The 27,246-nt window shown below is 40.1% G+C and overlaps 1 protein-coding gene across 3 annotated transcripts in view; it reads left to right on the plus strand.

The window, feature by feature from the left end:
- Pik3c2g (phosphatidylinositol-4-phosphate 3-kinase catalytic subunit type 2 gamma) overlaps positions 1-27,246 on the plus strand; it is a 311,639-nt gene that overhangs the window by 179,045 nt on the left and 105,348 nt on the right. For all 3 annotated transcript variants that reach the window (XM_052172749.1, XM_052172750.1, XM_052172751.1), the window contains 6 exons: positions 8,980-9,160; positions 13,028-13,135; positions 18,373-18,465; positions 20,221-20,350; positions 24,364-24,500; positions 25,213-25,382. In XM_052172749.1, the coding sequence (XP_052028709.1) occupies positions 8,980-9,160; positions 13,028-13,135; positions 18,373-18,465; positions 20,221-20,350; positions 24,364-24,500; positions 25,213-25,382 (819 nt within the window). The remainder of the gene's footprint in view (positions 1-8,979; positions 9,161-13,027; positions 13,136-18,372; positions 18,466-20,220; positions 20,351-24,363; positions 24,501-25,212; positions 25,383-27,246) is intronic.

Here is a 27,246-nt window from a genome sequence, read left to right on the forward strand (position 1 = left end):
CAGGGTAGAAGGGGGTTAGGACTTAAGCCACAGAGGGTTCCAGGAGCAGAAGGATCCTAGAGTTTGGGGAAGGAAGAGAGGCTGAATGTGAGGCAAGTGGAGATGAAAGAAGAAGTCTTTCATAGGCAGCTTTGTCTGTGTAGCCAAAGCCACAATCCCTCCAGTGATGTTCAAATTAACAACAACAGCAGTAACATGGGAATGAGCTCTGAGGGAGCTCACCGCCATCTATTCACAGCTCCGTGTCTACGTTAAGAAAACAATTTGAAACAAAAAGAACTAACCCCTTATTAAAGCCATGGAAATGGGAGAAGGAAGATGGGTCTTGTGTTCTTAAATCCTGTTATTCAACCTACTTACCATGAGACCTGAGTCCATGTGAGTAGATTAGAAGGTGGTGAACAATACCCCTCTGCAGGATGAGTGGAAGGCATTTTAATTTCTTCTTATAGGCTCAGAAATCTCAGAAGGGAACTTAGCTGCTTATCATAGCTTTTTCCATTACAGCTTCCCATTGATCTTAAGAGTGTATCATCGCAAGACAGCAATCCTAGTTGCTAGTGATCACCCAAGTTGGATACCATCCGTGGCCAATTTTTGCCTGGAGAAAACATTCAAGGTTTTAATGAAATGTATGACTATGATATCCATTAAATATTTTATGTAACTATGATGATGAGCTATTAATTACAAAAGTGACTATCTATACTTATACAGGCAAGCAGATACTCTGAAGGCCAACACTAAATAAACAAGAGATAGCCAAAGACAAGAGAGTAAACCATAACAGGAAGGGGCCAGGGTAGATATTACCTCCAGACCTTTAGCCCCAGAGATACATGTCTTTTGATCAGGTCCCATCTTCTACCCTGTAATAGTTGCTGCAGATTTTGAAACATATCTAGCCATTCATTATGTCTAATCTCTTTATAGCTCCATAGACTTAGCCATAAGTGTGCTTTCTTGGTCTCTAAGGTGTTTCTTAATTCCATCAAGTTGACAATCCACCTGCAGCATCACAAGCCCAGGTCCTTATTTTCTGCTTGTGCCCTTTCTCTTCTGGAATGCCATGGTGTCTCTCTCGGGACACTCTTCCTCTCACAGTGATTCATAATTTTAACTGTCTCATACAGTTTTTCTCAAATTGGATGGATATGGTAGTTTTGAATAAAGGTTTCATTATTTTTATGTCTTACCTTTGCCTTTCCACCCCCTTCAATTAAAAGCAGAGTACATTCTAAAATTTCCTGATAGTTTTTGCCTATCAAATAACTCCCGGCAGTCTTTTCCTATTTAAAAATTCCCTTTACCCTCAGTTTGACCCACCCCAATCCATTCTCCAGCACCAATTAGCTCGGGAGTCATGCAGTGAGAAAGAGGTGAGTTAATGGCTTTCTGATATAGCCTGTGATGTCCCCTGACTTTGGGGACTTACATATACACAGAGGAACAAAGAGGCATCTGCAGATTCCCAGTCTGAGCTGGAATTTTCTACCAAGAATCCAGTGTAAAGAATGCTGTGGTTACCAGTTATGAGCTCTTGGGTGGGGTAGGAGTGTGAGGACGTAGGGATGTGATGTGTACCTTCATAGTGAAGATCTGGTTCGGATCCTCCTCTACCTATACATATGTGGTCATAGGAAATTACATTTCATGACTTTATTTAAAACCTTAGGAGATGATAACCCTGCTGTGTAATACAGCTAGGCTACAGACTGTTACCTAGGCCTTTACTGGTCGTTCTCAATGTGGCTTCTCTTCTTGTTCACATAATCCCAGGGTGAATGACAAGCCCTTTCACTAAAGTGGCAGGTTTCCACGCTTGCATGCACCCTAATCTCTATAAAGAACTCTCTGTGGACCTCCCTCCACGCTAAACTCTCCAAGGATAAGTGTTATAGCAGAACCTCTCCCGTCCCAGGAGACTGATGACTCCATGGCTTACAAGCAACATATCTGCGAACATATAGAAAGTGCCCAACAGGAGGAGTGTTTTGTGTAGCAGGGCCATCAGTCTATTTTCTAAAGAGACTTGGAGAGTTAATCTGCAGTAGATTCCCAAGCCTGAGACAAGAGATCCACCTCCTCACATCCAGTACAAGTCTTCGTAGGCATTGCCAAGGCAACAAGGCATCATTCTGCCTGGTGACCCATGTGGTTCGTCATCCCCAGTCATCCATCCTAGCTCAGCATAGCAGGCTCCAGACGCTGCCACTGAAGGAGGCTCCTCAGTTTCCAAAGAATGTGCAGACACCCCTCTCTCTGCCCTTTGCCTTTGTTCAACCCTGTCTTAAAGACCCTGACAAATCTCAGCATTTCTCAGTTGCATGTATCAGCCTAAGACATTCCGGCTGACCGCCTCCTTTCAGATGCTGCGACATTTGGCTGGACAAAGCAACAGATGGCACATAGGCCATCCAGACTTCTAAATGAGTCAAAAAGTATGCTAGTTGTAATAAAATAACAATAAAAATTCAGCAGTGTGAGAGCATCTAAATATTCAAGTGAGCCAAGACAAACCATTATTTGAAATGTTCTTCCTGGCTTTTTATGATCCATGACCAAAAAAAACAACAACAACAACAAAAAAAAAAAAAACAAAAAAAACAAAAAAAAAAAAACCATTTTATTGCTTCAAGTTTTTCTTCTTTTATTCTGTACTCAGGAATTGATCCCTCATCTAATTCAATAGATTTGGTTGCTGATAATTGTTTGTTTATTTTTCAGTAATTAGGTTTGCCCCCAATTATCCTCAGTGCTGTCAGTGATGATGTTTGAAAGCTACGTTCTGCCTTCTAAAGGTGATTCAAACAAATGTGTGAAAATAAAACAGAAGGGGAAGAAGGAGAAAGGGGAAAGGATGGAATTTGGCATGCTCATCCATTGTTTCAATTAATTTTGAGGCAAGGTCCAACTGTGCAGCTCTGGATATCCCCAAACTCACCAAGTCAACCAGATTAGCCTGGAATTCATAGAGATCTGACCACCTCTGCCTCCTGTGCGCTGGGACCAAAGGTGTGCATCACCACCCCTAGCCAACAATTTTTACCATAGCAACCTAGGGGTTTTGAGGTCATAGAGACTTGCAGCAAGCAACACTTCTTGGCTACACCTCCCTTCGCTTCCCCAGGCTCTGAGAATCTAAAGTGAACTCTGATCCACAGGGTCACCACACCTATGCCTTTGAGAAACAGCTCCTGAATCTTCTCCCTGCTGAGAGCAGAACTACCAGAGGCTCCATTAAACAGGCTCTCTGTATAACATGAGTACATAGTCTTTCAGGTTCCCTGGTCATCACCAGAGCAAACCACATAGCTGAGCTGACAAGGTCCAGATAAGTGTTCTGTGCTTGCTGGGAGACCCTGGAAGGCATATGGCAGAGTGTGGGGGCGGCGAGCAATCCTCTTCCAAAGAGAAAGCCTGGTGTTGGCATCATTAATTACATTCACCAACCAGTGTGGGCACAGTAGAATGTCTGCCTATGAGCAAAACATGATCATCTATTGCTAAGGTACCTAAGTGGGGTTAGTTGACTCTCTTATAGAAATCCTTCCTATGTTTAAAAGTTTTAAAAATATAAATAATTTCTAAAAAGCCAAGATTTAACTATTTTTATGCATTCCCTTTATGATCAGGTTCATATTTAAGTTGTTGCTAATTATTGATAAATAGATAGTGTCTGATATTGATTGACTGGACGGCACATATTTGTCTTAACTCCCACTGACATGCAATGTTAACACGATGAATATTTGTGAAAGAGCAAATCTGTGTGTTGACAATGGACCAGTCAAAGGATTCTGTCAACTGTATGTCACACTCCTCAGCGTGAAGTGCTAATTAAGTCTCTCAGCCAGTAAGATGTAAAATGAAATTAGCGATACTACTAAAATATTAATATTAACAATTCCTTATCAAGTATTCGATCACAGCCTTTATCTCTCCCAGGGTTCTAAGTGTCCTTTAAGTATTCACATACTAGAATATTTGAGTGTTTTCTAGCACTAGTATCCTGGTTGGCACACCTCAGATCTCCCCTTCTCCCCTCAGTCCCCCATAAAACAGCAACAAATGCAGGGAGAGATGGAAGCGAGCAGGAGACCTAGAACAGCCTGAAGCTGCTCATCCCGATGGGATTCCATTCCTTTCTGTTAGTGGATGTCGATGCCTCTCTTCATGACGGCGAGTTCACAGTGGTAAAAATCTAAGCTAGCCCCTGTGTTGTAGGGTATGCCGTGGCGAACTAAAATTAAGAGCAGAAAGGCTGAAGAGAATTTTGAGGCACGGGGGACGGGATGGTGTGATTTCTCTCAACTGTCCTGCTGGTAGACTGATGAAATGGGAACTCTCTCTGCTTCCCTGTGGCTGCAGCAGGTTGCTTGCAATGGGCCTAGGCAGCTAGGTGCATGAAGAAAATTCAGAGCTGTCCTAATATCCAAGGGAAGCCTCATCCTTGTTAGGCTTGTGCCTATTCTGAGCATCTCTGTGTCCAGGGAAACCACTTAATTTAGAGACATGCCTTTCTGACAGATGTGCTGTCACCAACTTGTCTTTCCTTTACTCTTATTTCCTGTCTGCGATATTGAACACAGTCAAAGCTCCTCCCTATCTGCCTGGGTTTTACATGTGTATGTTCATTTTAATGTTGCCTGGGACATACTGTTATAAGCTCATCAAAGTAGCCAAGTAGCTGGACAAGATGACAAGGAATGGAGTCACAGCTGGATCTTGCAGGCCCCAGGAAGAACAATCTTTGAAATTTTGAGATTCAACTCAGGGTCTGTGCATGATCAAATTCTCTGCATCTTAAACATCTGCCCTTTAAATGAGTCTTGATAGTTCTCGGTCCTTCGACCTTCACTTTTCTATTTTCAAAGATTTTATTTGGCAATCTCTTCCAAAAAAAAAAAAAAAAGATTGCTGTAATGCTCAAGGGACAGTTGCCAACTAATTTCTAGTTTCTTATAAACAGAAGCAATGAGTGAAACCCACCATGGCATGAAGACTGTTCCCCGACTGAGGACAGAAGGTTACTGACACCCAACTGAGATATGCCCCACTCAAAAACTGTTCACTCCAACTATTGCTGCGGTTGTTGAAAATTAAGGGTCCTGTTCATTTCTATGACTATTAAGTGTCTGTGTAATTGGCCCCTTGTGGTCATCGCTAACACTACTTGAATTTATTTTTGCCGTGTGTCCAAACAAACTCCTTACACACAGAGCTTGATCCCCCTTTGCCAGGAAAGCTTGTGTTCTTCCCGGGATTTGGGGTTTAAACCAGTATACTCCAAGAATACTAGCATACTCCAAGAATAATCACAACAGAAGCCTCTGAGAGCTCTTAGCTTTGATGTGTTTTACATCGAGGTCACGTATTATCTATGCAAATTTCCTCTGCTTTACTCTATGGTGGACAAGGAATCAAACTCCTTTGCCAGCTGGAAGGCTGCAAATATATGGCTTAGCAGAAAAATAAATTTATTTCTGATAGGATAAGAAACAAAAGTATAAAAGAGCAATTAACTATCCAGTTCTGGCAGTTCTTATGACAGCAACCCTAAAACAGACCTTTTCTTTGACTTATTTTAGTAAAAATCTGTGGGCTTCATTTGTGCAGAATAATATCTTTTGATCATATATAAACAGGAGTTCATTGGTTATGGATTTGTGCTTATAAACTGGAAAAAGGTAAAATATTTTAGAGCACAACTGACTCAGTATTCAAGGTGTAAGGAAAAGCTGACAAATACTGACCTGGGAAATGGAAACTCCTTAATTCACTGAACCCAAATAAGCTGTAAAATGACTCACCAGCCCATCATTAGAGCACCCCAAGAGTCGGTGTAGCTCTACGTAAGGCATAGCTCTACGTAAAACACCTTGCAAGTGGGTCTACCTGACCTTGCAGCTTTGTGTCCATGTAATTGGCTATATGTCTTCTGGGAAACTTCCAATGACACAGTGGTCCATTTGTGACCTGCAGGCACTAGGAAACTCTCCTCATGGGGTGAGCATCAAAGTCTTTTCTTTTTTTCTTTTTTTTATTAGATATATTCTTTATTTACATTTCAAATAATTTCCCTTTTCATGGTTCCCTCCTCCCCAAAAGTCCCATAAGCCCTCTTCCCTCCCCCTGTTCCCCAATCAACCGCCTCCCACTTCCCTGTCCCCTACACTGCTGCATCAAACCTTTCCAGGACCAGGGGCCTCTCCTTCCTTCTTCTTGGGCATGATTTGATATGCGAATTGTGTCTTGGGTATTCAGAACTTCTGGGCTAATATCCACTTATCAATGAGTGCATACCGTGGGATTTTGTGATGATACTTTTGTGATTGGGTTACTTCACTTAGGATGAAATTTTCCAGTTCCACCCATTTGCCTAAGAATTTCATGAATTCATTGTTTTTAATAGCTGAGTAGTATTCCATAGTGTAAATATACCACCACATTTTCTGTATCCATTCCTCCGTTGACAGACATCTGGGTTCTTTCCAACTTCTGGCTATTATAAATAAGGCTGCTATGAACATAGTGGAGCATGTGTCCTTATTACATGCTGGGGAATCCTCTGGGTATATGCCCAGGAGTGGTATAACAGGGTCCTCCAGTAGTATCATGCCCAGTTTTTGACGAACCACCAGACTGATTTTCAGAATGGTTGTACCAGCTTGCAATCCAACCAGCAGTGGAGGAGTGTTCCTCTTTCTCCACATCCCCTCTAGCACCTGCTGTCTCCTGAGTTTTTTATCTTAACCATTCTGACTGGTGTGAGGTGAAATCTCAAAGTCTTTTCATTATTTGCCCTTCCATTGATAGTGGTCAGGTTGTCTGGACAGCGTATCATTGCTGCCATGGGTCCGCAGCTCATTTGAGGGCTTTTATGTATATGTGTTTTTATGTTTTCCAGGAGTAGATAAGAATTGCTAGTTCACACAAAGTTGTACTTCCTTTAGGATGGTGATAGAGGCAGTTTTGTTAATTAATTAGTGGTTCTGCTGAGGCTTAGGAAAGAAGAGGCCCCCACTTTTAAGACCACATACTCAGTCAACTAACCTTGAAATGTACAAAAGCAGAGAGCTTAGCAGATAATACGTGCACAGCTAGAGCCTCTGCAGCATTCTATAGGTTGGGCAAGGACACAAAACCAAAGATGGAGAATAATACCCACCATGATGGTTTATATCAGCTTTCACCATGTTGGCAGGATCTAGCCTCACCTGGAAGATAAGGCTCTGGCCTGGCTGTGTCTTTGAGGGGTTCATAGATTGTGTTTATTGAACCTAAAGGACCACCTCTCAATGCATACAGCATCATTCCATGGGCCTGGGAACTGAACTGAACTGAATAAAATGAGCTAAGTACCTGCATTCATGGCTTCTGCTTTCTGCCCATCAGTGTGATGGAATGAGCTGCCTTGTGCTCCTGCTGTGGTAGATGGTACCCTCAGACTGTGACCCTAAAAAAGCCTTCTTTCTTCAGGATACATACATCTATTTTTTTGTTTGTTTGTGTGTTTGCTTGTTTGCTTGGTTGGTTGGTTGGTTGGTTGGTTGGTTGGTTGGTTGGTTGATTGGTTCCTAAGTTGGTTTGTTGGTTGGTTGGTTCTGTTGTTTTGGTTTTGTGGGGATTTTTTTTGCTTGGTTAATTGGTTTGGTTTAAGCTTTTTGCTGTTGTTATTGTTGATATTGTTCTTACTATAATGCTAAGCATCATTTTTTTCCAGTGTTCTTCCCACATATTTTTTTTGTAGCTCCTCGAATACCACTTTCAAATGGGGAGAAAATTAAACTAATGAAGATTACAAGATTCAATCTGAGAGTGGTTAAGTTTCAAAGGAATTGTTCCTTTTCATTCTGCTCTTGTGTTCTAGGGCATAATAGAAAATAAGATCTTAGCATATTGTAATTGCTTTCAAGGCAACATAAATTGCCAAGTGGCAAAGTAATCAAATTCCTGTCACTAGTCCCTCTCCTTATGAGTACCCTCACCCACGATCTGTGCCTTTCATGAGCAGACGGCCAGGCACACAGAAGCTGGCTAGTGGAAGCTGCAAAATGCAGATGGGCTCCATGCTCCAAGGTGCGTCAGCACTCTTCATTCTAGACAACTGTTCACAGTGAGGATCATTATTTTATACATAAAGAAAGAAAATTCAGGGGCAGAAGTGATGCTCTGAAATTATGAGCACTTGGAATTCATGCTGGGATTCAGTTCCCAGCATGCAGTTTGGAAGACCCACAATCACCTATAACTCCAGGTCCAGGGGATCTGATACCCTCTTCTGGCCTTCAAGGGCACCTGCATGCATACAGATACACACACACACACACACACACACACACACACACACACAGAGAGAGAGAGAGAGAGAGAGAGAGAGAGAGAATGCTCCAGCTTATACAGTGGCATATACAGTGTAGAGCTAAGAGTTGAATCCAAAACTGGAAACAAACAGCAGTTTCTTACCTTTACAGTGTCTTCCTTCAGATTACTGGGGGCCATGCTGAGGGTGGCGTAGGGTCAGAACATAGGTATGTGATGGATCGGGGCAGATAATTTGACAAAAAGGTGGGCTTCATAGTTAAGATACAATATAGCATCATGCCTTGTTTAAAAAGCAAAAAAACAAAACTCGATTCTAAATCCTGGCCCTCATTTTAGTCAGAGACGTCCTGGCTTAAGTGTTTGTTATAGAATTAGGAAGAGTGAAAGAGAGAGAGCACACGGAGAATTGAAAGAAGAAGGGGCAGCTTGTTTATTGATTCTTCTCTCTTGGAGGCTCATTAGCTACCAGGTGGGATCTGATTATTGCCAACGAATACACAGCACTCCCTTTGTCTTAAGCTGCTAAACTGCCTCCAGCCACCACAGACAGATTCCTCTGAAATGGACTTACAGTTCCTGCTAGGGGTGGTTTAAAAAACAAAATCTCCTTTAGATACTTTAGATACAAGGCTTCTTTTTGCTCTCCCCCAGGCTGCTGCGGGATGCACAAGGTGAAGTCTACTTTAAAAGCTGGTATCAGCAGCTCTTGGCTGCTCTCCAGTTCTGTGCAGGAGAGGCCCTGAATGAAGAGCTTTCCAAGGAGCAGAAACTTGTCAAACTTCTGGGTGATATTGGAGAAAAAGTGAAGTCGGCCAGTGAGCCTCAGAGAAAGGTTGGTGAAAGAAATCAGTCTTTAGCATAGTGTGAAGTGTTTGCCTTTTAAGTCAAATGTTTCAGATTTCTATCTTAGAAAACAGACTCCTCAAATACACTTAGCTAAAAAAAAAGTGTTTACATTAAGTACTTGCTTCATTTACTTTTCTTAAGGTTAATAATATTCTCAATCACCAGGACGCAATCACTTTGATAAGTAGTCATGTTTGACAAACCATGTCAAAGGAGACTCAAAGTTAAAAGAACTTTGAACAAGAAAAAAATTCTGATGAAATGATTTTTCTATAAATGTTATTTTACTTTTAATTGTGTAAATGTGAAAATGTTCATATGTGAGTGTGCACGTGTGTGGGTGGCTATTCCAGGAGGCCAGAAGGTGGCAGTAGGTCCCTGATGCTGCAGGTACAGGCAGTTGTGGGTTGCCTGACTTTGGCTTTGGGAATAGAACTCAACAGGTCTGGAAAATCAGCAAACACTCTTAGCATTTAAGAACTACTGCATGGAGCTGGGAGGTGGTGGCGCACGCCTGTAATCCCAGCACTCTGGGAGGCAGAGGCAGGCGGATTTCTGAGTTCGAGGCCAGCCTGGTCTACAGAGTGAGTTCCAGGACAGCCAGGGCTATACAGAGAAACCCTGTCTGGAAATAAAAAAAAAAAAAAAAAAAAAGAACTACTGCATGATCTCTACAGACCCCTGAGGTTACAAGTTTAATATGGTATTACTATCAAGGTTATGGGAGAGGATCACAATCTAGCTCTATATTGTTCTAAAACAAACTTTTTTCATATCAAATAAATCTAAACAAATACCAACAGTACTATGGGTAGTCATATTTCTATTAAGACCTACAATAACTGAAATACTCTGTGTCTTTCTCAATGGTATAACTGCATCTAACTACTCTTTCTTGATGTAAATGAAGCACATTGGCTCTTTTTAATTAGCTGCATCATTAGCTTTCTTCATCGATAGGGACCATTAAGAAAGTTGTTTTAAGTTTGATGCTACATACTCAGGAGGGCAGTGGACACCCACCCTCTGCATAAAGAATGTTATTCAATAACAGTTACCACTGACAAGAAGGTAAGGATAGAAATGTGACCAAAACATAATCTTGTCTTTAAGGAAATTCATAGCTCACTGCCTAAAATCAGCAAGAATGTTTAAGACTTCATAAAAATAGCAAAACACAAAATGCCCTAAGTTTGTTTCCCAAACTAGTATTTCCACTGGAAGTCACTACTATCTTTGGTAAAAATGTGGCTAAACGGGGCTGGAGAGATGGCTCAGAGGTTAAGAGCACTGACTGTTCTTCCTTCATAAGGTCCTGAGTTCAAATCCCAGCAACCACCTGGTGGCTCACAACCATCCATAATGAGATCTGATGCCCTCTTCTGGAGTGTCTGAAGACAGCTACAGTGTACTTACATATAATAAATAAATACATGTTTAAAAAAAAAAAAGAATGTGGTTATACTATTTCATTTATATGGGAAGAGACAGACTAAAATGGACAAATTTGGAATGAATTCTTCAATGGGAAACATAATAAATATCACAAGGATACTTCAGACATGTGACAAGTAGCACCTTCTAAGTCCTTTGATTTCTCTATATTACTTTAAGGTTTTTAATTATTTTGTAATGTTAGACCAAAAAATGATTGCTAGTTAAATGCATTGGCAGAATGTTGCAGAAATTTTGATTTAGTTTTTCATTTGTTTGTTTCTCAAATCTCTTGGCTAAGAATCCCTTAGGGTTCAGATGCACTCCATAGCTAAATAAATTTAGTCTCTTTTTGATAATGGATATCAAGTTCCAGAGATTATTATGAAATCTTTCACCTCGACTGGCAGTATTGGAACAAAACAAAACAAACACCTTTTCTATGAAAATAAGAAGAGGGTGCACAAGAGGCAGAAGGGAATTTCTGTCTCTACAAACTTTACCATTGTGTTATATCTCAGTATTTTTTATTGTTTGAGAATTCCATAAATATAGCATGTTTTGATCAACTCCACCCCTTTCTGTCCTCCCACAGCCTCCTATGTCTTCCCTACAGTCTTCCCTCCCAGCGTCATCCATTTGTTTTCCAAATTACTGAGTCTGCTCAGAACTTCAGTGTGTGAATGGGTGTGAGGCCATCTGCTGGAACCCAAACAACCTGTCACCTCTGCCTCTGTCTCTCCCTAGAGCCATCAATTCAACAGCTCTTCATCTAGGACTTTGTGAGCCTCTCTCCCATCCATGTTCAGGTCTTGACTGGCCTGATCCTATGCAGGTCTTAGTCATCCAGCCACAACCGCTGCTAGTGTGTGTGTGTAACAGCCCTTCATGTTTACAAAACACATTTTTACATCAGTCAGCAGTCAGCAGTCAGCAGTCAGCAGCTAGCTCCGGCTCTTATATAAATTTTATGCCCTCTCTTCCATCATGATCCCTGAAGAGTGCTCTTGAGGATTTGGTTTTCTTAGGGTTGTGTATATGTATGGTGTCTCAGGGGATGCACATACGTGTGATGGGGACATGAAAGTGGGAGTACAACTTTCAGGAGTTGCTTCTCTTCTACTGTGGGCTCTGGGGATCTTACTAGGTTGTCGGGCTTGCTTGAAAAGCACTTTAACCTCCTGAGCCATCTCCCATCCTAATAGCTACTTACATTAAATACAAATAATACAAATATTATTTTATTTTCTGTTTAAATAAAAAGCAATAAATTAACTCTAACTGCAAAATAAATGGTGAAAAGTTTGCTTAGTGGAGGTATTACCAGACACTGTGATCCATTAAAACTTCTCCTTACCTTCTCTGAAATGCAAGAGAAATTAGAAAATGGAAATTCATAAAGGAAATTTGTTTTTCTTACAATTTGGCCAAACCAGGGCAAAGGTGACTGCTAACTTTTCCCATTTTCTTGTAGCAATGTTCACATAAAGCATCCAACAAAAGACAAGGAATATGTCTGAGCTAATTACCCATGAGATAAATGGTCAGAACCATTGGCAAGCTCTTCTTGGGTGTGAAAATGGGCAATTTCTGGGGAAATTTGAATTCTGTGGGGGTCTGTTGGATTAGGGTCTGTCTTTCTGAAGCACAGATTCCTCTTCATGTTATTTATCAGGCAAATCCACAAGTAAAATATGCAAAAGGAGAAATGAAAAAAAAATCAGAGTGGAATTTCCCTTCTTCCAGAATCTGGAAGAAGTAGATTTTGCCATTTAACACGAACCAAGAGTAAGAGCAAAGAAACTCTGGGAATTAAACACTGTTAACCAGATTAAATTTCATTTTTGTAAAACCTGTGGTGAAAAGGACTTAGAAATGTACTCAGTGGTGTTGAATGAACTGTTTCTTCACATAAAGTGTTGTTCCTGACAGCACCGTGTCATTGATGGGTTTTGTCAATGCTTCACTAGCAGTGTAAATACCTTTTGTAAAATGCACTCACTGACTGTTACTTATAAACTTGATAGCTATAAATGAAGATTTGGGGAAATTATTTAGAAAAGATCAAGTTAATAATTGCTTAATACAGGATTTGAAATCGGTGGACCACAGTCAAGTCCGACCCACCCTGATTTTTGACAGGAACACAAGGTTTTGATTGATGTTTGCTTCTGGTTGAACCTGAGGTCATTGAAAAAGGACATGACCACTTTGGCTGGGAGGTTTCACCTTCACTCACTGTTGTCTATTTCCTCTCCTCTGTGACACATCTTGTACCACCTGCCTGGTCCCGGTGTCAACTACAGCACCACTCTGACCTAAAGAGTTTATTAAATCAATACGAGGAAATAATAACTCAAAAGGAGTTGAGTTCTTTACAGTTTCTTAAACATTGTTTTTCTGATTTTTTTCCTTGCAGGATGTGCTAAAGAAAGAGATTGGCAGTCTAGAAGAATTCTTTAAAGATATAAAGACTTGCCATCTTCCTCTGAACCCGGCCCTGTCTGTAAAAGGAATTGATCGGGATGTAAGCCAATTTACTTAGTTGATAAATAGTCCATTTCTTTTTTTTATTCTTTAGTTATTTTACACAATAATTCAAAAATGAATATTGCAGACACCTTAAGGAAAATAATTTAATGCCATTCACATGGAAGAGTTGAGAAAACACTACTCCTGTAGTATAATTTGTTGGTTTAGAAATAAACACTTGGTTGAAATATAAAAGAGAACAAAGGGATATCTCACACTGAAGGGATTTGTTTTACTACTTTAGGTGCTTGAATTAGGAACGCCATGCATAAAAGTTTTCCATAACCCTCTGAGTTAATAAGGGAAGGACCAGCTGGAAAAGCTGGTTACAATTTCATGCCTATTTTTATACTCCATGTATAACAAGTCTATTACATTAATATATTTAGCTATCCATCTCCAGTTTGATTCAATTTAATATGCATCAGTGTCCTTACATCAGTATGTTAAAGTATACACGTTGTGATTTTTAACCATGTCTGTAAAGCTTCTCCTAGTATTTCCAGACTCCTTAACCTTGTCCTGATCCTCTGTCATGTGGTACCTCCTCAATCACCTCTCTCTTAGAATCTCTCTCTCCTTTGTTCCAACTTTAATTTCCACCTTCTCAGAAACACTAGAGTAGAAAGACACTAATAGGGAAAATGATTGATGCATGAGATTTAAAAGTGAAGAGGTTAAGCTATCATGCATTAGCAGTAAATGATACTGCAGTCAAGTTATAAGACACCAAACACAATGGTTAGAGAAAATCAGTCTGGTAGAGGTATAAATGGAAATGGATTGCTAAATACTTGGACACCATAATCTTTATGACTTTGCTACTGTCAAGGCCCTTTACAAACTTTTCTGACATACTTCACAAACATATGGGGGAAAATGATAAGACACTAAGTCCTATAAATTAACATGTATCCATGTGGGCTAAATACTAATGCTTTAAAAATTTTTGTGTGAGTTTTCAAGTGTTGGGTGTGTTTTTTGATCAATATATAGCTAGAAGCTATGCATATTAGGGGTAGAAAGAAAAACAGAAATGAAAAACCTACAGTTCTTAGGTTTTGCTTCTACTTTTTGAGTGGTGTGTGTGTGTGTGTGTGTGTGTGCATGTGTGTATGTGTGTGTGTGTGTGTGTGTTTAAGGATTAGAACGGTTTGATTTAGACAACCAAAATTATAGGTAGATTTCGGTTTATACATCCCTTCAGTAGAAGATTGCTCCAAGTGCTGTTTGTGGTAAGGACTGGTTCTTGCACAGCCAGGGTAAGGTGTCTGGGCCATCAGTCAACAGTATAGGAAGTGCTGTCACTTAACCTGCTGCTAAGGATATACTTCTTCCCTACACTGGAAGTGCTATCCTGAAGCTCAGGAGCTGCCCCAAGTAGAGCCACCTCCTGGTCCTATTTGCTGTGACCCTCTCTGTCTGGAACAGAGCTGTGCATCTGTGTGTGGTACAACAATGGACGGCACTGATATACTATGGCACTGTTGTGTGGCAAATCTTAATCTGTTCTTTAGTCCTACTGTGCAGTGGGGTGAGGAACTTTACAACTGAAATGAATGTGTGAAAGCTCTCCATTCTAACAGAGATGCTTACTGAGCATCCCAGAGCCAACACCGTAGAGAAGCCATGGACAAGGCAGGAGTATGTCAAAGCCTTCAGTTAGAGAAAAATTCTTATTTATCACCAGAGCCTTCATGACGGGAGACAAACACAGACATGTAGACAATTTGGACAAATTAGAACTCTTCATTGTTGCCTGCAAGGAAGTCAGAGTACAGAAAATCCTTTTGAATGCAATGTGACATGGTATTCTCTCTCTCTCTCTCTTTCTGTGCTACAGATGTCACATAAACAAAATCCCTATCTGAATGTCTAATCATATAAACATATGCAGGCAAAACTCACACCCCATTATAAACCAACAGATGCACACTGGTGCGGGGGCTCTCTGAATGGGAAGACTATGAGGTCTTCTGTTACAGTGTCGTTGTCATTGCGCTCAGAGAACCTAGTCTGATGAGAAGCCTCACAAGTGACCCAAGGAAGCAATTTGGTGTGTGTAGGCCACTGAGTCCGGTAACCAATAAATGTGAGAACGTCTCCAGTCTGTGCTCTATCCGTGGGAGAAAAACTCAGGCCTTACACAATTGATTTTATAAAGCATTGCTATTAGAGGCAGAAAGCAAGGGTCTTAGGCTTGAGTTGTCTTCTCTTTAAAATAAATAAATAAATAAATAAATAAATAAATAAATAAATAAATAAATAAATATTCCCAACCGCACCCCCCAGGGGCTGTTAGTTTGACAGTTCCTTATTTCTCTCTGAGTTGCTGAGGTATGACCAGGTGAGTCGCTGAGAGTCTCTGAGTGCTTACATATCTCTTCGAATGTTAAAGCAAGCGTCAGACACTTTATTTACTTACAGGCTTCTTTTTCTTTCCTTTTATTTTTATATCTGAGTCAATCATCTCTGCTTGTCAAGGTCAGAGGTCATACCATTTTTTCTCTCGTCTTCTATCTTCCCTAGTCCTTTGTAATTTTTTCCATTTTACCAAATGTAAAGTCATCTACAAGACTTTGACTTGGGTCTTCCCTGCCCCCGTGGGAAGATCTGACCTTTGTAATCCACCTTTTAGACTTCAGTTTTTTACATTGTTTTTGCCTTTCCCCACCCAGAAAACCCTTCCTCTGTCTATTTTTGAATATGCTTGTCTCTCACAGTCTTCAAGATCTAGTTCACCCCCAAACGGCTTTATTCTTCAGATGCTTCCTCATTTAACTATGAAAAATTTCTCTGTGAAATTTCAATTTGATGCATCGGTATATACATTAGGCCAATTTTCAATGACATGTTAACTCAGTGCAGTGTTTCTTTCTGGTAGCATCCAGATAATGGTTTGCACATAGTAGTTGTTAATAATAGGATATTTTGACATGATAAATATTCTGTGTGTGAAAACAAGGGAGGAACCTCTGAGGGCAGAAAAGATTCAAGGAGTGTAGGAAGAGCGTCCAAGCCATTTCTCAGCCACTCTTGGCCTTTTCTTCTTCTTGTCACTGGGCATCCTTCAAAACAAGCCCCACAGATTGGAATTCAAAATTTGAAAACCACTCACTTATCTAGATTCATTTCTGTCTGATGTAGGCATCCTTAATTCTATAGCACGATCAGAGCATAAGATTCTCTAATTAATTCTATAACATGATGATATCACATTATTTACTAATTAATTCTATAGCATGAGACTATCATATCATTCACCAAAGGTTCATATCATGTGTCTTGTGTGGCCCCCACCTTTAAAACTGTAAAACTCAAATTTATTCAGCAAGCTAGGGTTTGTTGTTTGGTGAAAGATTAGATTAGATTTACGTTGACAACTAAGTTAGGCGCTAGATCCCTTTCTTCACAGTTCATCCTGACGTCAGATGTCAGATCTGCATATTCAAACTGACCCTTCAATATATATTGATGTCATATTTTACCGACTCGATGAATCGACCATACCAAATCCCTTTCTTTCCTTTAGTATTGATTTAACTCTTTACTACCCTAAGCACAGGAAGCCTTTCAACTCTCAAATAAAATTGGGAAATCGAGCACAAGGGAAAGATGAGTGGAGGTAGCCAGCCTTGGAAAACTTAAAACGTAAATGGGGAATGAGATCAAAGAAACCGAAGGAAACTCTGCTGAGCTCTCCTCTACAAAGCAAGCATTCGCTAACAAAGGAACGTGTTGATGGTACAGACCTCAACTCCTACAGAGTCTTGGCTCATGGTGTCTTCTACCAAAACCCACAAGATAAGGTTTCTTAGTCTCTGCTTTTCAATGTAGTAGAGACACATGAATGAATAGTTTTTAAATCATAGTGATAATAAAATACAGATTAGAATTCTGGTCTCTCTTAACTATGGACCCATGTGTCCATATGTCTTTAAAATATGTTCCAAGGCAAAACAAAAACAACAACAACAAAAAAACCCCACACACTCACAAAACAAAAACAACAAATCAACAAAAAACAAACAAAAAAAACCACAAGTAACAATAACAAAAAGCCCTGAAAGAAAATAATTCTTAAATAGCAAGTTACACTTGCATCTATTAGCCAGCTATTATAAACACATCTTAGTTCATTTTAAGCAACCTCTTGGTTTGTTTTAAGCATAAATATATCTATCTCTATTGCTTGACACATTAGATACTTTTCTGTTCCTGGCTAGAACGCTACAAGGTACGTAAGGGGGAAAAGATTCATTCTGTCTTACAGTTCCAAAGGGATGGTATTCCTCGTGCAGGGAAAGCCTGGTAACAGGCAGCTGAAGCAGGATGCTGCCTGAAAACCTTTCTGACCACACACAGGAAGCAGAAAGCCGGAAGTGAAGCCCACGGTTGTTCCTCAAGCAAGGCTCCACCTCCCCATAGTTCCACAACCTCCCCCCATCATCCCCTGCAACTGTGGATCCGGTGTGCAAACACAGGAGTTTGTGGAGGGCAGTTCCCACTCAAAACACCATACTTCCACTGCACGAGGGATGTCCACACAGCGATAAAGAGATGGTCCGTGACTGCACGCTTCTCAGAAGACTGCAATTTAAAGCTTGAGAATTCGTTCTGGGATTTTTCATTTAATAGTTTGTAATGTGGTGGAAACAAATTGCGTTGGAAGGTTTTCAACCTACCATACAGCTGGCTTCTCATATTTGAAGTACAGTGTTTACCCACCCCGCCCCACACTTGTGTGAGGAGGATACATTCTACAGTGCCCTGAGGAATACATGGATTCAAGTCTATAACACTGTATTTTTCCTATGTAGTCTGTTCCATGTGGCTACACAAAGGCTGTGCACAGTCTGCTGAGGTAATGAGATGGCACGTGACTTACCTCACCATGGGGCTCAGAGGGAGGTGCATCCGAAAGCATGAGAATTACTTCTGGAATTTTCCGTTTGCTAGTTTAGATTATGGGTGACTGTGGGTACCTAAAACTGCAGAAAACAAGATGTAACAAAAGGTGCATAATGACGCACCCTTGAGATTGGGAGAGCAGTGTTTGTTCACTTTTGACAAACGCAATTTTTTGCCGAAGTATAAAAATTATACCTTTGTTGTTGGTTGCTTGTTTGTTTGTTTACTAGTCTAGCGAATTCTGCAAGGAGTGATGACCTTTTCAGAAAGGTGTTGTCTCTACCTTACCTTGCTCATTGTGTTTCTCTTCTCCTCCTATAGGCATGCTCATATTTCACATCTAACGCTTTGCCGTTGAAGATTACTTTCATCAGTGCTAATCCAATGGGCAAAAATATCAGTGTTATTTTTAAGGTACAGTAACTCTCCTGAACCCAAAAATTGATTCCAGAAGCAGAACTATTGATTTATTGCTCACAAAAAGAAATGATTGCAGTTATTTTCCCCCTGGCAAAAACACAGAGGTTTCCCAATTACTTCAGAGTCCCTCTGTCTTTACAGAATTATGGTGTGCGCCAAGATGATTGGCGATAAATCAAATGTTACTGGCTAAATGCCAGCTATCCTTCAGTTCAAATCTTAAACTGAGTTTGAATAAATGAAGGCAGAGGATCACTTTCTCACTTTTGAAAGGCAGAGAAAGTGAAATGTGCGATAAGCTTCCAGAAGCAGCATTTTCTTTTGGCCTAGATTTTTAAAAATTAATAATAAAGATGCACAGTTCCTACAACCTGAACGGTATAAACTGCTTTAAGGTAGCAATTATGTCTATGCAAACTCGTGTATTTTAAAATATTTAAAAATTTTAAATTATTACATACACATGGACACATACATACACACACACATATGCACACACACACACACATACACACACAAGAGATGTTATATAGGAGTCAGCTCTTTCCTTCCCCCACGTCGGTCACAGGAATTGAACTCAAGTTGGCCTTTACTTGTTGACTTTACTTGCTCCTGCTTATCTCAGAAGCCATGTTTATTCTTGTTTTGGTTGTTGTTTATTTCATCTTTTTGTTTTGTTTTTTGTTTGTGTTGGATTTTTGTTGTTTTTGTTTTTCTTTCCTTTTTTTTTTTTGGTTTGACTGTTTTTCTTTTGAGGAGAAGGTTTAATGTAGGCTGTCTTTGAACTCCTGGCTCTCAAGCCTCTACCTCCAGAGAACTAAAATTACAGGCATGAATGGTCACTGGCCTATTTCTGTAAATAGGTTTATTTTCTTTTCTCTATAAATAAAAAACAAATAAGGAGCGTTTCCATCATCACATGAGCCCACAGGAAAAGGGTGAAAGGCACTAGATGAGGCAAACGGAGACACTGGGGTGGGGGCGTCGAGAGAAGACACAGCTTTTACCAGTCATTCAGTTCCTACAGCCAACCATTCCGCGAGGTCCTGGAGTGAACTCTTGATGGAATGGGGGTGATTGCGCTCACACTTTGTATTTGACCCTCGAAACCTTGACCCTCCATGATACCAAAAGGCTCTTTTTCCATGAAGAAAAAGAAAAAGACACCTTCTCAGGAGTACATTGTCTGTATAAATTCAAGGACATTTAAAAAATCAAATTCTTTCTTAATGGAGCGCGCAGAGAGGCTTTGCCCAGTTAGAACTATCACGTTTTCTTTGCCTCTGATGAAAACCACATCTGTATAGTTTCTTATGGTCAGAGACAGTTTTCTCTGAAAAATCACCTTGCACTCTCCATGGTGAAGTCAGTGATTCACAGGCACTACATTATACACATGCTAATTTATAGCCTAGTGAAGAAGCCACCTGGATTCTTACTACATCTCAGTACATAAGCTATGGCATCACTGGTCATCCTCGCTTTCAGCCCTCCCTTGGTTGAGTTGGAACCCTGGGTAAACATCCATCCTGCCTCTGCACTAGGCTTTGAGACTAAGAAAACCTAACGAAGGAACAAACAAACAAACAAACAAAGCACATGATGCTTGGAGTGCTAACAAAACAAGAAATCCCGCCCGAGGCTGAGCCGGAAATGTGTCTATGAAGGGAATAGGGTAGACCACAGTAGACTGTTTCGAATGGCACCCAGGGCACCGGAAGTCTTGAGCCTGCCATCTTGTTTTTACAGGCTGGGGACGATCTTCGGCAGGATATGCTTGTTCTGCAGATTATTCAAGTGATGGACAATGTTTGGCTACAGGAGGGCCTAGATATGCAAATGATCATTTATGGATGTCTGTCCACAGGAAGAGCCCAAGGTCAGTACAGAATTGAAAATAAGGTGATTTACATTTTTTACCTCAATCCTACACTGGTAAAACCAACAGCTTTTATTTTACGATCCAGGGTCAGATGTATTCCTTTTCAGTTTTCAAAATTACAAACCAGGATGGTTGATATGAAGCCTAGCTTTAGGGTGTCAATTGTGATTTTGCAGGTCGGATGTGAACTGGGTCATTCTTTTGCTTCTCTCGGGGAGTTAGCTGCACCAATGACTACTCATTCTTTTCTTTGTTTCCTAAGAGATTGTAGATATTGACACCCGAAGTGGTGAGAGCCTGGCAGCAGGCCCCGCAGACTAGTGCTCTAACAGATATTGACAGGGAGAGATGCACATCCAAACTTCCAAGTGCAATTTTCTCCTGAATGCATGTCTCTCATTTTTCATAAGCATAAAGCCAACTGTAACAAAAGTCTAACACCATCCATAGTAGAAGATCCTGACCATGCACAACTACTCTTACCATTAATGCAGAATATGCATGTCCTTAAGACACTCAGCCTTGTAAATACATGGTATAACAACATTTGTTCATTAATTATTTATTACTTATTATTTGTGTGTGAGAGTGCGCAATCACATGCGAGCACACACACACACACACACACACACACACACACCATGCACATATGTAAGCAATATGGGTGAATGGAAGCATGCATACAATGGCACATGTGTGGAGATCAGATGACATTGTTGGGGATCAGTTCTCTCCTTCTACCATGTTAATCCTAAGAATCAAACTTGACCAACAGGTTTAAGTAGCGAGAGGATTTACCTCCTGAGCTATCTCACCCTCCCAGAACTGGCATTTGAATTCTAAAAGGATTTTAAATAGCTATAAAAATCAGTCAAAAATGAGCAAACATTCGCACTTTAAGCATAATTCAATATTTCTTTTCCTTTGTAAAATACAGATATAAATATGGGATGAAAGACTACATTCATCGATCAGTTTTATTCTCAAAGAGTATCTGTGTTTTTATTCTGCAGGTTTGCTAAATTTCACATTAATGCTTGCCTTGGGATTTCCTACATAGTTACACTACTTTCCCCTCTTAAAATATTTTAATGATGAACATTCATCTTCCTGCTGTAGGGATCAATAAAAAGCATTTTCTTAAAGCACATCACGTGTTTTGGTTGCCTCAAACCCTCTCCTTTCTTCTCCCCCTTTCCCCTTCATGTCAGTCTCCTTCCATGCTAAAGCTTTCCATGTCATATGTATATATACATATACATATGTACATATATACATATATATGTGCATATGACATTTATGTATGTATGTACACACGCATGGTTTATGTATTTATAAAAAGCTTAGGATCCACAAATGGAAAATATATACCATTTATCTTTCTGATCCTTGCTCATCTCACATAATACAATACAGTGATCTCTCATTGCATCCATTTTCCAGCAAGCAGCTTAACTTCATTCTTCTTTGTGAGTAAATTAATGTTCATTGCGCATATACCATATTATCTTTATTTGTTTATGGTTTCCTTACGTACTCTGGAAAAAATATCCTAAACAACACATATTATTTTTAACTCAAAGAGATCTACTATTGAAACCCATCTACTATTGAAACTATTGAAAGCCATGATGGCAAAAGAACCCTCACCACGAAGCACCACTCAGTGGCAGCCTCAGTGTCCTAGCCAGCATGTCTTAAGAGGTCATCTGCTAAACACAGACAAAATTCCCTCCACCCCAGATGACTTAGAAGGAACCATTGTAGATCAGAGACAAGCTACATTTGTTCTAACAGTAGGGGCCCCTTGCTCCAAGCCCAATGGCTCCCAAACACTTTCCAATTTCTTAAGACCAGCCTTGGTTTCCTACTACATCGGAATTATTCTTTCTTGAATTCTACCTTTCCTAGTCTCACAGAAGGAACATAATTCTTCCACATCCTAACTTGCTAGAAAAGTTAGAATGAAACCAGCCAGGCTGGGCTTCTAACCTCTTACAAATCACCTGTGCCTTAGAAATTGAATAAAGGCTGAGTCCCAGCGGAACGCTTCAGTTCCATCTACCCGTGTCTGTTTGTTATCACAGCGTGCAACCCAGGCGAAATCTTTCAGTGTTAATCAGGAGATTCAGAAGAAACAACTGTAGACTTTCCCAAAGTGACAATCTGCAGAGGACAAGCTATTTTCCCCTCTGTGTACCAACATCTTTCTGTGATGGCAAGATTTATAGAGGGAATTATTGACAGAATACGCCTTCAACAAAAATAGAGAATAAAACAAATGTTTTCAGAAGACAAGGTTGCATTTCCATTACATTTCAGGGCTTATTGAATATCTGTTGTTCAAAAGGCATTCAGTTTTATTATTCCCTCTCTGTGGTCATAGAATTTTCCTGGTTCCCTTCATTCTGAGCATTAGATTGTGCAACCCTTAACTATTTTGAGTATTGCAAACATCAGAAAGCCTAGATTTTGATTTATATTAGTGATTTTATTTATAAAGCAGGGGCTGGAGAGTTCTTTGGGGGATATTCATCTTGGGAGAGGTTGAAATACTATTTAAACTGTTATCCTGTATAGACTAAAAATCAAAGGTCTTGAAAATATTTACATGTTAACAACCTTATGAGCACAATAAAAAGCCTTGATGGATGAATGACTGTGGAGGCAAAGGTCCTCCTAAGTGCGATCGATAGGGGCTCCCTTTTAAATAAAATCGTTATTACAGCTTCTATTTAGTGGTGTCTGGTACAGAAAGTGCGTGTGGCTCCCCCCATGTCTTCTGTCCACCCTCAGAAATCTAACACTTAATGGTCGTACTTTTATTAACCCAAAAAGAATTATATCTATAAAATTTATATGTGTGTATGTGGGTGTGTGTACTCAAGTGTGTATCCATGTTTTTGCATATTGGTGCAAATGAATATGTATGAACATGCACGTGAAAGCTAAATGCTGAAGTGGGGTAGCTTCCATTCCACTCTACACTCTATAGATTGAGGAATGGTCTTTTATTCCTCATAGTTCCAGAGATATTTTATGTGAAAATAGTGAAATATGATGATGTCTACTCCCTTTTTATCTCCTCTAACTCCCCTCATATCCTCCAGTCCTCTGGATCTGACGTGGCCTTTGAGCACATGCTCTTAACTATCACACCAGTTAAAACTCAAGCACAGACTGGACATGATTTGCCCAAGCCCCATCCTTACTATAGAACTATTGGCAGTGATGTTTTTTTTAAGAGTGTGGCCACTGGTAGGATTTCCATGTCCCCATGGATGGCTCCAAATCCAGGCACATATAAGTAGCACTAACTGGACCTATTAAGTTTGGAGAAGAAAGAGGAGGAAGAAGAGAAAAAAAGGAACCTCTTGCTGAATCCAGAGCTTTCAGATATGGGAGTCTGGCTACCTATCTTGCTTTTTAATCACCCTTTGAAGGCTGGCATTTATAGGCATATCACTATATGGGACCCATATATTTGCATGGAGATTTGAACTTCACTTCCCAGGTTTTTAAGCCCTTTATGAATGAACCATTTCTCGGCACCATGAATAGAGATTTTTTTTTTTATTTATTTGACATGTTTATTGAGGGAATTGTATTTTGTTCACCGAAGGCAAAAAACGCATTTGCTATTTAAATGTGAACATCCTCCTGTAAAGGTTCATGACCCCTCACCCCCATATATGTGACAGTCAGCATGTTTTTCTAGTGGGAGCTCCAATGAGACCACCTACAGTGGCTCTCTACCATAGTTCTAGAAAAACATTAAGCTGCTTCTGATAGGTCTGATGTAAACCTAATGTATTCAGATTGATTAGACTTAGGAGGGATGATCAGGAGCCCTCTGCACAAGGTATCTACAAGGATGACATGAGAGGAAAGAAGCAAGAAGTTCTGACAACCATTGTTAGCGCCCACAGTGAGGAAAACAGGCTAAATGTTCCTCATTCTGGGAAGCAAGGTTGGTTCCCTTAATCTTTCTCAACTATTATCCCATCCAGGATTCATAGAGATGGTGCCTGATGCTGTAACACTTGCCAAGATCCATCTGCACTCTGGGCTGATAGGACCGCTGAAAGAAAACACCATCAAGAAGTGGTTCAGTCAGCACAACCACTTAAAGGAAGATTATGAAAAGGTTTGTTCTTCTGGAACTAATTTTAAGTAATATAGTTAAATAAGAATATGCTCTGGTCCGTTGAAGATTTTGATTTATGGGAAAGTAAATTAAATCCACCTTGAGTTCTAATTCCCTCATTCATCAGCCACGTGAGAATGACTTGCTTTAACTGGCATGTTAACTAGAAGAAAATCTCTACATGTTCTTTTCCTTTGGGTGAAGTTGTTGGCTCTGAGCAAGAATTTCTTCACTCAGATATCCCTCTTGCAGAATCCACACTCCAGAGATGAGGCCTACTGAAACCGACTCCTTCCAGTAGATCCTTCCTATTTGCACACAATCTTCAAGGTTTTTAAATAAGCCTCTGTGCTTAAATTTCTCCTGTTATGCCCTGACTTTTCCTCTGCTGTTGTTAAGTGGCTTGTAGAATGTAAGACTGATAGATGATAGAAACTGATATGATGATGAAGATGATAATAGATAGTTGAAAGATAGATTAGATCTCTGATAGATAGTACATACATGAATATATATCCATATATGTATATATATATATGTATATCTATATATGTATATGCATGTAGAATGATAGGTACTAGAAATAAGAATCTGTAATAGATAGGTAGATGGATAGACAAATAAAATAAAAGTAATAGAAATAGATAGTTGGTAATAGATGCTTTTTTCTCTTTACTATTGTCATGTTCTGTCGTTGTTGTTCAACTGACAGGCCTTGAGGAACTTTTTTTACTCTTGTGCTGGCTGGTGTGTGGTGACATTCATCTTGGGAGTCTGTGACCGACATAATGACAATATCATGCTGACAAAGTCAGGCCACATGTTTCATATTGACTTTGGAAAATTCTTGGGTCATGCACAAACATTTGGCGGTATAAAAAGGTCAGTACACAAGCATTTATTACAGTAATTAAGCAATGCCCTAAATAATATCTAGCATGTAATGGAAAAGGAGCCTAGCAAATAACTTGTGTCAAATCCACCAGGGTAACATAAGTATGATTATAAGTCTAATAAATGGAAGAAAAGATTTTTTTCAGTAAATTATTAACAGAAGAGAACTTCTTCAAGATGTTAAGAAACTAAACTGGCTTTCCTCCATGGGCTACTAAATCTATTCTGACTAATTGTTTCCATTAATATTTTTGTTTTCTCATAAACTTTGGGAAATTATACATGACTTGATGGTCTTGATCCATCTGGTATATTGCCTGAAGGGGATAACCACCTGTATCTTAACCATAATACAGTTAGCCAACTCTTCAACCTGACTTAGCCTTGAACCATTCCTCAGATGTTTAGTGTGTGGCCACCAGTCAAGGCACTATGCATAGAAGGGTAAACAGCTGTACAACGCTGGCTTCTTCCTTCATTGTTGTGGTTGGAGAGCAAAGGGCCTCCAATCTCGAGCTACAGCTGATGGCTCTTATTTAGAAGGTTCTGGGACTTTCCGGAGATGACGCGGGACTAAATGAAATGGGTCATGGCAGTGTTGATGGTTAAGATTTTTTGGTCCCTCTCCACTGTCCTATCTGCTCTCTGTCTCCACTTCCTGCCTGTAGAAGGATACTACACAATCTTACACTCTGGCCATCATGTTTGAGTCTCGGCTGTATTCCTTCCTACTGCACGTTAAAATAAACTTCTCCAGGTATTTGGTCAAGGTAATGAGAAAAGTCACTAAAAGTGATATTAAACTAGTCAACAAAGACGTGGTGGAAGAAAATAAGGACTCGTAGGAAATACAAAGCAAATATCTGGGGCGAACCTGGCCTGGCACAGGTGTGCTGCTTTCAAGTGACTTTTCAGAGAAGACAGAGGTTGTGTCGATGAGCAGCCCATGCCGATGCAGCATGGGGGCAGAAGTCCAGGGATGCAAAGAAAATAGAACATTCGCCTGCCCTGGGACTGCTGGGAGCACAGGACTCTCAACCTCTTGCTGGAGCTGACCCTGCAGCTGACATTTCTGCCTTCTGAGAAAACAAATGCAGCTCTGCTACAAAGAGCAAGATGAGGCTTTCACAGCCTATACACAAACAAGTGCTCCCTTTAATCAATGTAATTGGGAGATTAAAAAAGGATTGACACTGGCAGATTAAATCAAAGGGCATCACAGCCCCAAGATTGCTTAAGGATTCTGGAGACTACTTGCCTAATCCCTACAATGGAAATGAGGAGGAACTTCCCAGCTTCCTAAAGCCAATTGGATTTTCTTTTGAAGTATTGCTTAATTTTTGTTTCTCCATATCCTCTGACAAAGTCATAAATATAAGTGATTATGAAATCATGCACCCACAATCACATCTTCAGTCAGTTCTTTGTAATATTGTCTATGTAGTTACTTCTTCATCATGTGAGAGAGACCGCAGTAATAAACTCAGGCTCTAGTGTGTCCACCCCTTATCTACTGTTCTGTTGCCAGTGAATATGGACTTCCACTCTGACAATGCTACGTAACAGTCATTCTGTCTGTCTTTCCTACATGTGTTTATTGATTAGATTTGTTCTTTGACACTTTCAAACTTGGCTAGAATCCATTCTGTTTAGTCTCACTGCCCACCCCCTCTTATACCCTCTCATTCTGTCAGCCCTGCCCAGGCCTCCCTATAGGTTTCTTTCCAGCCTTCATCCATTTTTGCTTTGTTTTGTGACACAATAGTGTGGCCACATTATTGAAATTATCCATTTGAGTCCTGTGACCTCAATATCTGGCACAGTACTGCAGACCATGACTGTCCCTTCCCTA

This window comes from Apodemus sylvaticus, chromosome 2, assembly GCF_947179515.1.
Source record: "Apodemus sylvaticus chromosome 2, mApoSyl1.1, whole genome shotgun sequence".
Classification (NCBI taxonomy): Eukaryota; Metazoa; Chordata; class Mammalia; order Rodentia; family Muridae; genus Apodemus; species Apodemus sylvaticus.